This window comes from Epinephelus lanceolatus, chromosome 7 (genome assembly GCF_041903045.1).
Source record: "Epinephelus lanceolatus isolate andai-2023 chromosome 7, ASM4190304v1, whole genome shotgun sequence".
In the NCBI taxonomy this organism is placed as follows: domain Eukaryota; kingdom Metazoa; phylum Chordata; class Actinopteri; order Perciformes; family Serranidae; genus Epinephelus; species Epinephelus lanceolatus.
The window spans coordinates 35,534,930-35,549,948 of record NC_135740.1 but is presented as its reverse complement, the minus strand read 5'-3'; the positions used below and the strand labels follow the sequence as shown (position 1 = coordinate 35,549,948).

Genomic DNA, 15,019 nt, shown 5'->3' with positions numbered 1-15,019 from the left:
GGAGCTAAATATTGTGCCTGGGGCACGTTGTGTATTAATAGCCCCTTTTACACTGCCAGATTTTCTGCCAATGTTGGGCCCTTTTGCCGGCAAGCTGCGAGCGTTTAGACACACAGAGCTGGATTGGCGAGTTGATCCAGGGTGCCCAATTTTCCGCCTCGTAGGGTAGACATATTTGCGGAACCTTTTTAGTTTAAAAAGACGAGGTGGCCTTCCGCAACGGGAGGGGCTGTTGAAGACTTGTGGGAGGAGCTGTTGATGACACTGCACGTGCGACCCACTGGCGGTTGATAAACAGGAAACAGCTGATAGCAAGAATTAGCGAGCAGCTAGTAGCAAGAGGGAAACACAAACCTGACAGACACTGTGAAGATGAGCAACTGAGGAGACAAGGAATTGCGCGCCCTCCTTGCCCGCGCAAACGAAGAGGCCATTAACTGTCAGATGACGGGAACGGTGAGGAACGGGCCGACTTACAGGAGAATCGCCAAAGGACTTACCAGCCGAGGCTTCCCTCCCACGTCACTGTTTACGTCACACGCTGAGCTACACATTTTGTTACTTGCTCACGCCCCCCATTGCCCCGACAAAGGCGCATTCTGTATAAACAAAAGTAGGTAGGTGGCATTTTGCCGCACTCCCTGATTTTGTTTTTATACTGCCAATGCTGAAAAAAAGACTGATTGGGCTTTCCTGCAAATTTGCACAATTCCTATCTTAAAAGGGCTAATAATACTCATTACCTGGAGAGGTTGGAAAAAGATATACGTTTCTCCCCTGTTCCAAAACCAAAATCAGACCCTGAAAAGTGTAGGGTTAGCTAGCTAGCTAGCTACTGAAGATATAGCCTACTGAATGTATACACATGCTGCTTTTGCTTTTTAATGATTATAACAGTGACTTCTGTCCGGCGGTGGAGGTCCAGGTGCTGGCAGCAGCACGGGGTCAAATCCAAACACCGTTCATCTGCACACACTGCGATTCCACACAGCTGCTTCAATATCAGCAAAGTTTCCCTTTATATTCATTGTCTTGTGTGGCGATCAGCAGTGATGTGGTGGTTCACTTTTACACTGTGATCTGTAGCCTATAGTTCGGCTTTAGCTTCTAACTATCTTTGTCTTTTTAACCTGTTGTTGCTGCTGAGTCAGTTTGACATCCTGGATATATCCTTCAAACACAGACTGTAGACCCCTCTGTCTGCTTCTGTCTGGAATCACTGGTTCATTTTTCCATAAATATGATAACATTTCTTCAGGGAGTGCAGTTAGTTACAGTGTGGGCTCCATGCCTACTCTTGCAGTTTGTTGGGCCATCACAAAGGGGTGGGGCTTTGCGAAGGGTCAGTTGTCTTCCTGGAAGAAGTTGTTAGTGCGACATGATGGAGATTTGGTCTGTTGAACAAATTGAGTGTTGAACTGAACACAAAAGCCAGTATCATACAGTAGTCTTTTGCAGTGTGTTTCATTGAAGTCGACATTGCAGTGACAATTAGAAAAAAACTATGTATTATCCTCTGGTTGTAAAAGAACATCTTTAGACACTTTCAGCATCAGGAGTGAAGTCTTACTGAGTGTTCAGACTGAAAACATCTCTGCATTAAGAAGACAGTTACAGGCTGTATTGGTGTGGGCGTATCACTTCAGGTACCAGTGAGACAAAAAGCTTTGAGCATTAGATCCATGACTTTGAAGGCTTATCAGATGCCAAAACAACGCATAGTGGTTTATAATACTATGAGCAAGGATTTTACTCTGGAAGTTACCATGCGACTGTTTGTTTAGTTAAGTCTTGCCAGTGTTAATCACACCATGATTGCTACATAATTTACCAGAAATGAATGAGGTTTGGTAACTTTTATCCATACAGTGTTTGTCTTAGCATGGCTTATCTTGTTCTTTAGTCGTGTCTATCCTTAAAGCCTTTTCGCTGTGTTGTTCCCACATTCTCTGTTGGCCTTTTTCCCTTTTAGCCTTTTATTTTTCTCTTACTTTCTCACTTAGGTTTCCCTCCTCTCTCTTAGAGTGCCGCCTCGACTTTCTCTGTTTCCCTTCTAACAATGTACCTCTTTGTTGAGCAGGAGGTTGTCAAGCATGATATCTGGGATTAAGACACACAGACAGACAGAAAGAAACATTGACAGAGCCATTCTAGACTGTTCCATTACTGACCAAATCCTCACTACAGAGGCCTTTTAGGGTCAGTTTTCATGGCAGACCAGGAGCTGGTTTGGGAACACTGAGTTCCCTAATCTCCAAGTGTCATTGTCCTCATCTGTTGAGCCTGGCAGTAACAGGACCACCCTCGCTTAAAAGGTGTGTGTGCCATGGTACTGTGCTATTTAGGCCCTCAGATTGTTGTCAGTAGTGATCATTATACAGTCAACAGTGTGCAGTAGTTACAGGTTTCATATCCATTCAGTCAGCTGGAAGCAGCACAGTCTGGTCTGTGGTACCTTTTTTGGTTTCAGTAGTTAGGGCTCTGACCCAAAACAAGAATCTCGCCTCCAATAGTGGGATTTTCTCTAGCTTTTAAAGAGGCTTAGGACCTAGCCAGTGCCAGTTCAGTTGTTTTTGGAAAGAATAGAGGCTGAAGAATGCCTTTAGAGGACTCGGCAGTCTTTATGAGCAAACATAAGACTCCTGAAACCCCTGTTTAATAAGACTAAGTCATGAGGAAACCTGAAAATGAAGTTCAGCTCTTCAGCCAGCAACAAATACAAAGTTTTGAGGTTGAGTACTCTTCATTTTTTAGAATTCAGAGAGAGGCGACATCAATTCAGCTTGGGCGGTTTCTCCCTGTCATACCCTCATACCTTTCTGACATTTTACCAAGGTACACAGCAGAGTTCTGCATTGGGTTAGGTACCTTGGTGACCCGCAACAAACGGTGATTTGCAGGTGGTACTTTGTCATAATTTTACCACCGGGTTCAATTGGTAAAACAAAGAATGTGTGGGTTGGATCATGAATTTTGGATAATAAATAATTAAAATAAAACTAAACTGATAATTCAACATTTTAATGTTTTTACCGTCGGCAGCACCTGTAACGTTATCCCCACCACTTGCACGTTTCATACACAAGTGCAATTCAGACTGCTTTACAGTGGTCAGAGTTGGGGCTTGTTTTAGTTTAGTAGAAGGATGAGCGTCTGTATTTATGATGGTATTTAAAATCATTCTGTCGACATTTCTAAATACCCTGGTGTACAAAAATACTGTGATATTGCCAAAGCCGACTATCAATCATAAAATTTCTCAAGTATTCACTGAAAGGGTTTACCATCTGAAGTGGAAAAGGTTAAAAAATATTTATGTCCTTGCGTCAGTTTGAGTCCACTCTCTGGATTCGGAGGTTTTTGCTGGTCCTTGAACGCAGCGCAGGCGGAACTGTACTGTTTTTTCCTTCAGCAGCAGTTTGCAGAGTCAGGTCTGATCGACAGGTAAAAGTGGCAGCAGTTTGTGAGTGAAAGCAAACTTTAGACCCAGTGCACTGAAAGTTAAGTTTCATTTTCACTGCCCGTACCGTTCTCCTGCCCTGCCTGCGCCCTCAATCTGTGGAGCAATTCATAAGGTAGCCTAGATTTATTCCAACTGTGCACTTAATGAAAGGTCCAGCTCCAAGAATACAAAAAAGTGGTGGCAGATGTTTTAATCATGGCAACCAAGTACAAATGAGTGAATGTGTGGGAGGTGCAGTTAAAACAGAGCTCAGGTTTAGTTGAGTTTGTTTGGCAATATGTGTTTGTCTACAGTAAAACTGGGAACTACATCATGTGTACCCAGGTAGAGCTACTGAGCTAAGTAGTGTAGATAGATAGCAGTGAGTCTCACACATTGTTTGCTAACCCCTGATGAATATGCATGGTACAAAAAGAGGCCTTGTTAACTGTCATGCTAAAAAAATATTGTGATGCTGTGACTTGGCTTTAGTGAAAGCTTCCTCCATGTTGGCAGAACGGTCTGTCCTGCCCACTCCTGGTCTATTGTTTGTTCAGCAATGAGTTACACAAATGTACAGGACATCCTCTCAGAGAATGTTGCAGGTGGATATAAAGTGTTTACTCTGATAGTTTTGGTTTGGAGGAGGGCAGATGAGGGCCATTTAAGGCAACAGCTGATGCATCTGTCACCTCAGCGCCGCCTGAGTTGCAGAAAGGAGCTTTCCATCGCATAAATGTGTGGCTTTATAAGCAACCCTGTACATCTGCTTGGAACTATATGTAATGCATTATATTAAAAGCTTTATATGATCTTCCCTATATGATCTTCATAAGAAAATAACCAGTTTTTAAAGAGCATTTGGCACAGAGTCACATTTGCCACTGAGCTGAACACCAGAGAAAAATGGCACCCATTAAAAGCTGTAACTCTGAATCATCGCTATCCCATCAAATGCAGTAATAATATTTAGTGTACTTAAAAGGTCATGACAAGGATTTAGGTTCGACATTAACCAACGATGTTAAAAGCCCAAGTTAATTTTAGTATCAGGATTTAGTCATTTTCATACCAAATAGTAGTGTTAGACTGAATGAATGGTAAATGATCTGTGATTTGGCTCCTTGTTTTCTTTCCTTTGCACCTAAAATGGGTAAAGTGGCTTTTTTTCTTGTGTCTGAGATGTTTGAAGCATTGCACAGACTGCATTTGGAGAGTTTACTGCTTTCATACCATGGCACAAGATTTTATTTCCACATGGTAGTTGCCAAAACTCTTAAAAAGGCTTGTTGTTGGCTAGAATTGTTCCTTGATTATATTAGCTGATTGAACATTTCTGAGGAGCTTTGGGCACTGGTATGTTAGTGACCTAAGTCTTTCTGCAAAGATAGCTGCGTGAAAACAAATCCTTTATCTTCTGAACTGGTTTTGGTGAAAGACAGACACCATGAGGAGGAAGACACACGCGGGAAGTTAAGGAATAAAATATCTCCTTACTGAAGTGTTCTCCCTTACTGACAGTCCCTTTTCCTGCTCACCTCCTCAGCTCCTCTTGATGTAGAGGTGATGCCAACCACCTAAGTAGGTTGAATGGCTTGTGTAACGTGCAGCACAAGGAGGAATGAAAGGAAAGAAAGAAAAAGGAGGAGTAACAGGACAGGACACAGTGTATTCTAGCAAAGCAAGACTGATTGAGTTGTTCCTGAAGGACGCTGGGCATGAACCTACCAAGCCAGGTGCGAGTGTGCATATTAAAGACCACGGTTCATTTGCAGCTCAATAAGGCAGAGTTTGTGTGGCAGAGATGGGCAATGTGGGTATAAAAAAAAGATTTTTAAAATGATTCTTCTGATTAGAAAAATCCTTTAGACTAACAGGCTTAAATAAATGTGTTCAGATTTGCATTGACCATTGAAAACAGACTCCTTACAAACTCCTATAAACAGGGTTGGGGTTGGACAGCAATTAATAGAATTTTAATCAATCCCAAATCCCATATCAAACCTCTCTATTTTAGGTTAAAAACATATTCTTTATTCTTAATTTGGATCCACATTAGCTGCCACAAAGTGGTTGCTCATGTTCCTGGGGTCAACTCACAAAATGAAATTAAAAATACATCAAATTAAAATCACACAGTATCAATGAGACAATAACATTCATTATCAGTCCAAAATTAAGACAAAAAAAAAGTAAAAATTAAAATGAAATCAACAAAAATCTTCCAGAACTGCCATAACAAAAGACTAGATTAATATATGTTGTAATTGGATCTGACAGAGAGACCAAATTAGTTCTCCTGATGCACAGGTCATCATTGTCAATCACTCGAAGTCGAGTATGATGGTCCTTCCTGGGTGTCCTTGTTGAGGGTCTTCAGATGGCTGAAGAGGCCAATTCTGGAGCCACCGACTTTCTTGCAGTGTGGGCATGGATGTTGGGTGCTGGCGGTGGGATGTGTAGGGGCCTGCCTCGTGGAGAGCCTCTCTTTCCTTTGCTGCTGCTTGATTCTGGCAGCCTGTTGGAGATGATTTTCATGGAGAGTGGCACCTTTATGCAGGCAGTTTCTCTATGCAGGTGTTTGACTGGCAGTTGCTTCCCAGTTTGAGCTGTTGATGTTGGATTTTTTGAGACTGGTTCTGATGTTGTCCTTGTAGCGCCTTCTCTGGCCTCCAGGTGCACGTTGATCGGTGGAGAGTTCAGAGTAGAGGACTTGTTTTGGATGGTGGGTATCAGGCATCCGTATTACGTGGCCTGTCCATCTGAGTTGGTGCTTTGTGATGGTGGTGGTGATGCTGTCTGTATTTGCCTCTTGTAAGACGCTGGTGTTTGTCCTCTTATCTTCCCAGCTCAGAGTCCATCCATGTCCCCAAAAAGGGCAATAAACTGACAAAAAAGTCACAACTCACTCACTGACAATTTATAAATTGAATTAATTGATTCATTTTTCTTTTGTGGACAGGTCTTATTCTTCTTCTTTTAGCTTTTCACTTTTAAATAGCTTAGTTTATAAATATATTAACATTGAAGAGGTAAATTAAAAATTATTTTGTATTGCTTTCCAATGTATTTTTCATTCCTCCCTCCGTCCTCATTTTCTCTTGTCTCCTCCATCTCTTGTATTTTTCAGTGACTTTACAGCGCTCTCAAAAGTAGAGCTGTGTTTTTAATATTTTACCACACAGCCATATTCCCATATAGACCAGCAGAGTCGACACACCAACACACATTTACCCTTTCATCCCATCATAAACTCCTAACACTTCTAAACCCTATCAGGTACACACACACGCATTCACATGTTATGGCAACCTGAAGACAAGACATGCATACACACACACACACACACACTCCCAAGTGGCAGCAATTAATAGGCACACACAGATGCAAAGTGACAGTTTGTTCATGTGTACATGGGCATGCACGGACATGTAGGACATACACACACACACTTCTAGCCTAACCAGTGTCGGTTTAATTATTGTGTTCGGTCCTCGCCTCCAGCAGACTCCTGGACAACATGACGTCTCAAGCCTTGAAGTAGGAAGATGAGATGAGAGAGGAGGGACGGGGGGAAATAAAAGGGGAGAGAAGAAGGGTAAGAAAGAAAGGAATGTGTAAAGGAAACCGGGGGGAAAGGAGTGTAGACAATGGAGAGAAAGACCAGAGGGGGAGTGCAGAAAACAACAACAGGAGAGATTTACCAGAAATGCTAAATAAGAAAAGAGGACCTTGTTTGTCTGAGTGAAACTGGTTTGAGCTTCCTTCAACCAGACATGATACATGATCTGATACAAATTGCAACATGCAGCTGGCATGTTATCATCGTGATGTGTGTCCTTGTTATTTCTCAAGATGATGATGATGATGATGATGATGGGTAGTGTGTGTGATATATTAGACTTATTGTCTTTGTGCAACCATTAGCCTTCATTCTGTGTCTCACTGGTCATTCATGAAAAGGTATTTTGCATTTAGTTTATTAAACATTTGCTTGATTTATCGCATTAGTTCCTGTTGTTATTGGTTCTAATTAATTGAGTTTGGGTTTTGACCTTGTGTGAACATCTGCAGCCACTCACGAGAAAGGTCATTTTGCATTGACATCTTAATATGATGCACATTAATTCTATTAGATTAGTGTGAATCACAGCAACATGAGTAACTGTGTATTTTTTATTATGTTTCTGGTATTCATTATTATTAAGCAGTCACTGCTGTGTTGATTTTGTTGGTAGTGCTCTTTCTGTGGCTGTTCTCCAGTCTAAGATGGAGGAAAGTTTGTGTGACTGCTGCACAGAAGAAATGCTGGTATGCCCATATGGCATGGAAGTAATTAACTGTGGTGCCCGCATTATGTTGCAGCGAGCGTCTGTGTTGGCATGGCCCATTTTATACATCTTACATTGATTATTGTGCATTACATGATTTTAAATAAGATGTTAAGTTTGCTCAGTGTAAAGGCATGTATGACACATGGCTGATTATGGCAACTTAAACCTGCTGAAAATAAAGGTGTTTTTTGTTTCCTTATTGTAAGAATCTGTACCAGAATTTGATAAGAGCAAGCACCATCAAGAAGGAAGTAAATAAAATGCAAAACAGTGTGAAATAGGAGAGGCCTTTCCTTTCAGTCCAGTGCTTGATTGACTTGTTGAGCTTTAGCATCGCATTGCAAAAAGCTATCCTTTTAGAGGTGGTGAAATGTTAATGCTTTGTGATGTAAATGTGTTGCTTTTTATTTGATATTCTGTTGGTTTTGCTGACAGAAAGCTGGCTAGTCGTGTTATCATGTGTAAACATAATGCCCGCTGCCCACCCTCCAGTCTCCACTGGTTAGTTTATGTTAGCTTTGGCTGCTCTGCAATGAGCACCAGCTGAGTCGGGCGGGAGCTAGCTACCAGTGTTGTTCTTAAGCCTATTACCTCTACTAACGCCTTCCCAGTGACTGCATGGCGTTGCTCAGGACATGGTAGCCATCTTCCGGTCTCCCCACAGGTAGCTACGATGAGTAAGCGGCTTCTTTTTGAGCTGCAAAACTGCTATAGCACTGTTAACTATGTTAGCACCACTAGTCAAGCTGACACTGCTAATGGCACCAACTATAGCTATCAGTGCTAAAGTGTATTCACCAGGGCGATCTGAGAAGAGATTTATAAACATTGTGTACGCACAAAATAAGGCCTGAAAGAGGCTTACTCCACTTACCATGCAGAAGTTTTGATCTATAAAAACAGACGTGATGGGAGAAACTTTGATAGGTGGGAAATTGGCAACAAAGATGGTGAGGTGGAAGCCTGATTGTAGAAACTGTTGGATATTTTTTGGCACACATTTTTGGCTTTTGTCCGTATGTACATTTTATGTATAGATCCTGTGCATTGTTTTATAAATGAAGCCCCAGGAGGGTGGACTTAATGTTGCCACAGCAACGCTGTTTGGTCAGGAGGGCGTTAATTTTTAATTTTTTAATTTTATATACTTTATTAACAAGCAGGAATCGCTGAATGAGTGGCACCGCTGGCCAATGACTACGACTGTTGCTGCTACAAACCTCTCGTTATGCACCATTATGTTGTTTATAGTAAACACCTGACAGCAGCTGTTGTGAACAGAAAATGTAAAAGCTATAGATATGTCACATCTTGAGAGACTGCTGTATTATATTGCAGTAGAAAGTATGTAATCAGATGTGTGTAAACATACCAGGAATTGTTTCTTAATCAATTTTATCTTTTTCTCTCTCCCCACCTCTGTCTCCACCCTCACCTTTTCTTTTCTGACTTTTCCTCCTGCCATCACCTCCTATTCTTTCGTTCCTCCCTCCTCTCCCTTCTCTCTCTCCGTCTCTTCTCAGTGCAGCTAGAAAGGAATCCTGCAAGAGGGATTAGCGGTCCGTCAATGAGGAACTACCGGCTCATCTTCTGCCACAACCTGAAGCAGCCATAGATGGTTCGGTGGTTCACTGGCTAGGGGAGGAGAGGATAGGACACACTTTCACTGCTACACGGTGAGTTCATTCACACGCGCACACACACACACACACACACACACACACACACACGTGCATCGTGTGGGGGAAGGAATGGACCCACTTCACCCTGAGACAGGAAATATATTAGACACACGTGCAAAATGTTTTATATTATAGTAATCACTTTTGTTATGTAGAGCCTGACATTTAAGGTACTTAAGCTAAAGATAACCTCACAGAATGAATCACAGGATCAGTTGTTGGTGATTTACCCTCGATAACCACCTACATAGCTGCTCACTACCTGTCTGAAAGTGACAAGATGCAATCGGCCCAGTTGTTTTCCTAGAGAGGAATTCACCACTCTGTTGTTGTTTCTCAACAGCAATAAATCACACTCATCCACTCTTGGTATATTTCTTCCTCGAGGAAAGCAACTTGACCAAACCTCAGTAGGACAGACTTGGTGTAGAGGTCTTCATGGGTCCAAAATGACGAAACCGGACACTAAATTTGATCCACGATCTAATTGGACCTGACACCTTATAAAAATATATTTATCTGACCCAGAGTATGTCTGAGAGGAGAGTTATGTGTCTATTTTATGGGCCCAACAATTCCGACGATTAAAGTTATTTATCTATTTCTCTATTATGAATTATTTTGTTGTTGTTGTTGTGATGTGAGCTGCCAGCCGCTTGTTTACAGTTGATCTAAGCCGCTTAGATCACACATACAATTAAGCATGTACGTACTGACTTCTGTCAATATGGACGTGGTACACATGGTTAAATTCTCAACAAATCAATAGTTCACTTCATTCTACAAAAAGATTTACTGGCATGGTGAACAAGAGAGACAAACAAGTCTGTACCCCCCACGTCTGAAGCGGTCATAAAGTCCTTATATATGTTCTTTATTTATATTCCTCTAGTCAGTGAGGGTCCACAAATCAAGTCTTTTTCTTTACTTTCTCTCTTTTAAGCTGATCTGAAGTCAGTGTTATTGTCACGCAAGTTACACACACAGCGCTTTCTCTCGTGATCAGCACTGATCACAGGTCTTCTTGGAAACTGTTGTTGATTACACATAATGACAAAGAGACCTGGGTTCGGTGGTGATAGAATGGGACCTGAATAAAACTTGGACGTGAACCTGTATCGGCCCCGGCTCAGGTCTTAGGTCCTAGGAACTTTGCTAGACCCCAAAAGCCAACTACTCTTACTTACAGAGCGCATATTGACAAAGAAACAGCCAGTAGCGGCAAAAAAACCCACCAAATTCAGACTGTACAAATCCCACCATTCAAAACTAAACAGTATCTTGTTGTTATTAATATAAATATAATTGACATTTGCAGTTCAGTTCAGAATTGAACTAATTTAAACTGTGATTTTTATATAAACATGAAAAGTGGTTGAGGTCTACATCACATGTGTCCGAGGCTTGTTAGCTAAACTTGGTCACAAAATACCAACTGATGCAGCTCATTGGTTCTTTTAAGTGAAAATATTACAAAAACACTCAGCTTTTGGATAATGCTGAACATCAGCACATCTCTACACTGACTGTCATGTAAGAATAAACATGCTGATTTAGGTTGGGTTGCATCAATAAGGATTAATTCAATCTAAATCTAGTTCTAGTTCTGGCACAGTTTTAATTTTTCCTCCTTTCTCTGCCACGTTTGACAGTTGGTCCAGCCTTTCTGTTTGGCTCTGGAACAATTTCCTTGCTGAACTGGTATCTTGAGAGAAATTCAGCAGCACCATAAAAATCAATTGCGTCAAGTCTTTTCAAGAAACTTTATAATTCTACTCAATCCATTTTATGAAGGCAGTTGTTTTAAAAGTTAAAACTCCTTCAGTGTGTTAAGGTTTTAAGTAAATACTGGATCATGTTTTAAATTGGAGTTAAAATTAGGTACAACAGAGTTAAATTCAGTCTTTACTTTATACTTTATTTCATTTATAAAGACAACACACATTAATCAACTGTCTGTAAATCTACAAGTGTTAGCGAGCTGGCTGGCTAATTTTTAACTGCAGTCCTTTGGCAAGATGATTTAAAACCAATAAAATGATAACGTTTACAGGACAATTCACAGGACAAAGACAGCATAAAGACATAAAGACAGCATTAACTACAGCAATTAGAAATTGAAGCCATGCAGAGCAACAAGCAGCATGTTAGAAACACGCAGCTCAACACACAGCTTAGAATTACATGCAGACATGCAGAGCAGCAATAGAAAGTAAACAGATAAAATACAACAGTGATTATGTTTGGTCGCATGCACTAACACAAGCCATGAGACAGAAAGTTAGCGTTGCTGTTAATCTAGGTTTAGAGGGAAAACTAAACTGATGTTTAAAGAGAGGTTTAAATTCAGTCTTTCTTAATTGTACATTTGAAAGTTAAGTTCAACATGATTTAAAGAGGCAACAGATAGGATTCGGGTTTTTTTTTAGCTTGGCACCACCTAGCATCAGCAGTGTTGCTCGCACTGTCGCAAAGACCAAATTGACCGTGGGAATCAGAGATAATCAATAAAATGTAGGCTGTAAAGCCACCAGTATACCTCTATGTATATGTAGATATATGTGGGGGGTAATCACTGTCCGAGGGCTGCCGTAGAATGGCAACGAGGATGTCAGCCGACCAACACTCGCTACCCGGTCCCTGGTTGCGGCGATTTGCGATGCTGGCCAGCTAGGAATGAACTAGCAGCCAGTACAGTACAGTCCTCTCTCGTCTAGCTAACATTTAGCCGTGTTACTTACTGATCCATTAGAAAGAAAGCTAGCTGGACATCGGTTCTGAAGCCTCTTTGGTCACGGAGCTCCCTCCATCTCTTGAACGCCTGACTGAGGTTTACTCATTTTTCCTCTTCTTTTATCACTCTCCTTTTTGTGCATCCTTGCCTCCTCAGACAGATTAGCTTGTTTTCTTTTGGGAGGCCGTTTTTCACTTATCTCCAAACTTTGTCCGTCTGCCGTTGTGCTCCTGACTCAACTATCTCATGCCTCGGCCAGTTCCTCATAAGGACCAGCTCCAGTCCCTGATTGGCTGACCGACCAGTTTGGTAATACATGATGCATTTCCTGCCGTAAAGCAGATTTTTTCCGCGAAAATTCGTCCCCGGTGGCAGAAGCTTATTGCAAAGTCACTAAGTAACCTATGTAAACGCTGATAGTCTGATTTTACTGTGTATACTACCCTGTGCAACCCACATTATTTTCATAATGATATATAGGCAGAAATGCTGTCTGTTGCTTCTTTAAAGTTTAACGATGATTCAGTCAGGGTTTAAAATGAATCCTTGTTGGTGCAGTTCAGTCTTAGACCACTTACACACTTAAAATACAACATGAAAATAAAATAAAAATAAAAACAAAACATCCTCTGATTCCTCTCTAGGTGTTCAGTCATGCCATCTTATATAACAAGCTGACCTCAAGTGCGACAACAAACTGGTTTTCAAACTGGTTATGAGAGGAGTGAGAGCAGGAACAAACAGCTGCCTGGGAGCTAAAGGAGTGATGATGGCAGAGGACATGACAAATACTGTAGGGAAGGAGAACTTAATTTAAGTAATGGCCTTAAAGTGATGATTATGTAACAAACAAAGTGTAAAAACAACTGACTTTCACCCACGCTGAATCGTATTTATGTAATTTAAAACACAGTTGTAAGAAGTTGATACAGTCGCACTTTATACAGGTGGAAGTCCTGGTGTGCTACTTAAGCAAACCTTTCATTTAGCAAAGACAGAACACCTGCTTCATAATCCCCGTCTGTAAGCAGCACCACTCTGTTACTTTACCTAAATCTGTCTCCTTCTCTTCCTGCTCCCCAAATACTGAGATACATGGAACCTAAATTTGGACAAATTAATCATGTCCACCCTCACACTAGTCCTTTGAATACAAGCATGTCATTAGGGCTTGATATAAGTAGTGTTAATATTATCTGCTACCAAGACCTTCTTGAAGAGGTGGTCTCAGTCCGGTTACAAACGAACTCTGGTGCGGTTCGTTTGAGGTGAGAACGTGTTCCGACATGGATCTGAACCAACTGCAGTCACATGACACATTGTTTGGGTTAAACATGAGCATGTTACAGTCCTGGAGGATTATTAATGTGCACCTCCTCCTGTACTGCCTTAATATGCACATTCAGCACATCGATGCATCAAAACATTGTTTTCTAGTTGGAGCCGCGCCTCGTTTTCAAACTGTATGGTTTGACTAAAATGAACAATGACAGCAATATAGTCCACGATGAGCAGCGCTAAAATCAACCTGCGTAGTTGTCCCTCCATTGTGACATTAGAAAGTGTCACATTTATCTTGCAAGTGTACTCTTCTTCAACGTTTGGTTTACTTTCTGGATTTTTCCCACATGGAAATTCTGACCAGTCAAGAGCAGCTTTCTCACACAAGGCATTTGATCTGGTCCACTTGTAAATGCTGCCGTGAGAACATGAACCAACTCTAGGCAATTATACAACTTTGTAACAAAATTAGTCCCTGATTCAGACCAAAGCAAGACAACTCTAGGTCTGAAAGCACCCTTAGTCTCTCTGAAAAATGAAGCCAAAGCAGGAGTGCAGTGAATTTCTGGGGCAGAGCTTTTATTTTGAAGTGCCATTTCCCACTGTAGAATGAGTGACTAATGGACAGCTACTTAACAGAGACAGCAAACTAGCTTGACGACATGGCCAAGCGCAAGTATGAAGTTGAATATATTACCTTGAGCTAACGACTAAGGAGAAATCTGGACCCTGTGACTGGACCAGTTGGGAACCACTGGTCTAAGTTGTGGAAAAAAAGGTTGTTGCCGAGCATGTGTTTGTTAACAAAGGTGACACTAGCTATAAAATAAGTTTAAATGCCTTTGCTGGCCAGAGGCCTATTGCTGCTGTCCATCCTTCCCTTCCTCCTCCTCCTCCTCTGCTTTGGTTGACTGTCAGGAGGGGAGGCTCACAAACTTGTTGCAATGTGAGAACCAGCCACTCCCTCCTGTTTGAGAGTGTTGGGCTCATTTTGTTTGTTTGTGAACAGCAAAGCAACTCTTCTTGTCATCTCCTTGCATCTCTATCAGCCCTCTGAAGTGATTTCTCTCTGCACTTTGGCAGCGTTTGGACCACTGCAGATAAAAAGTGATGTTTCATGTCACATTGCATCCTTCACCAAAGCTCTTATTTTGTAAACCATTTCATCTTGCTTTTTTGGTCTAATCTCACTCCTTCTGCCTTTCTGTTCTTTTTGGTAAAGACGTTAGGTCTAGGCGGGGCTGTGGTGAGGAGGAGGAGGAGGAGGCCATGAGGAAGAGCGTGTCTCCGTTGCCAGGCAACGAGGGCGGGAGCTCAGCCAGCACCACGCGGGTCTTTGGCGTTCCTTTGGAGGAGGTGACGCGCACTCACACAATCAGTGGTCATGAGGTTCCTGCACTGGTGAAACACATCGTCGACTACATCGAGGAGCATGGTGAGTGACACACACACACAAATACACAAACACACACGCATGCAAACCCAAAAATTTTTATGCTGCCAAAATTTGAATTTTTTTTAAGCTTTTGGGCTGCAGATCTTTGTT

At 41.7% G+C, this 15,019-nt stretch overlaps 1 protein-coding gene across 5 annotated transcripts in view; it reads left to right on the top strand.

The window, feature by feature from the left end:
• The window catches only part of fam13b (family with sequence similarity 13 member B), a 124,985-nt gene that overhangs the window by 23,592 nt on the left and 86,374 nt on the right, over positions 1-15,019 (top strand). For 4 of the 5 annotated variants that reach the window (XM_078169495.1, XM_033632711.2, XM_033632712.2 and 1 more), the window contains exons 2-3: positions 9,305-9,452; positions 14,696-14,908. In XM_078169495.1, coding sequence (XP_078025621.1) covers positions 14,743-14,908 — 166 coding nt within the window. In that variant the 5' untranslated portion in view covers positions 9,305-9,452; positions 14,696-14,742. Of the gene's footprint in view, positions 1-9,299; positions 9,453-14,695; positions 14,909-15,019 lie in introns of all 5 variants that reach the window. The other variant, XM_033632709.2, reaches the window with a different exon arrangement.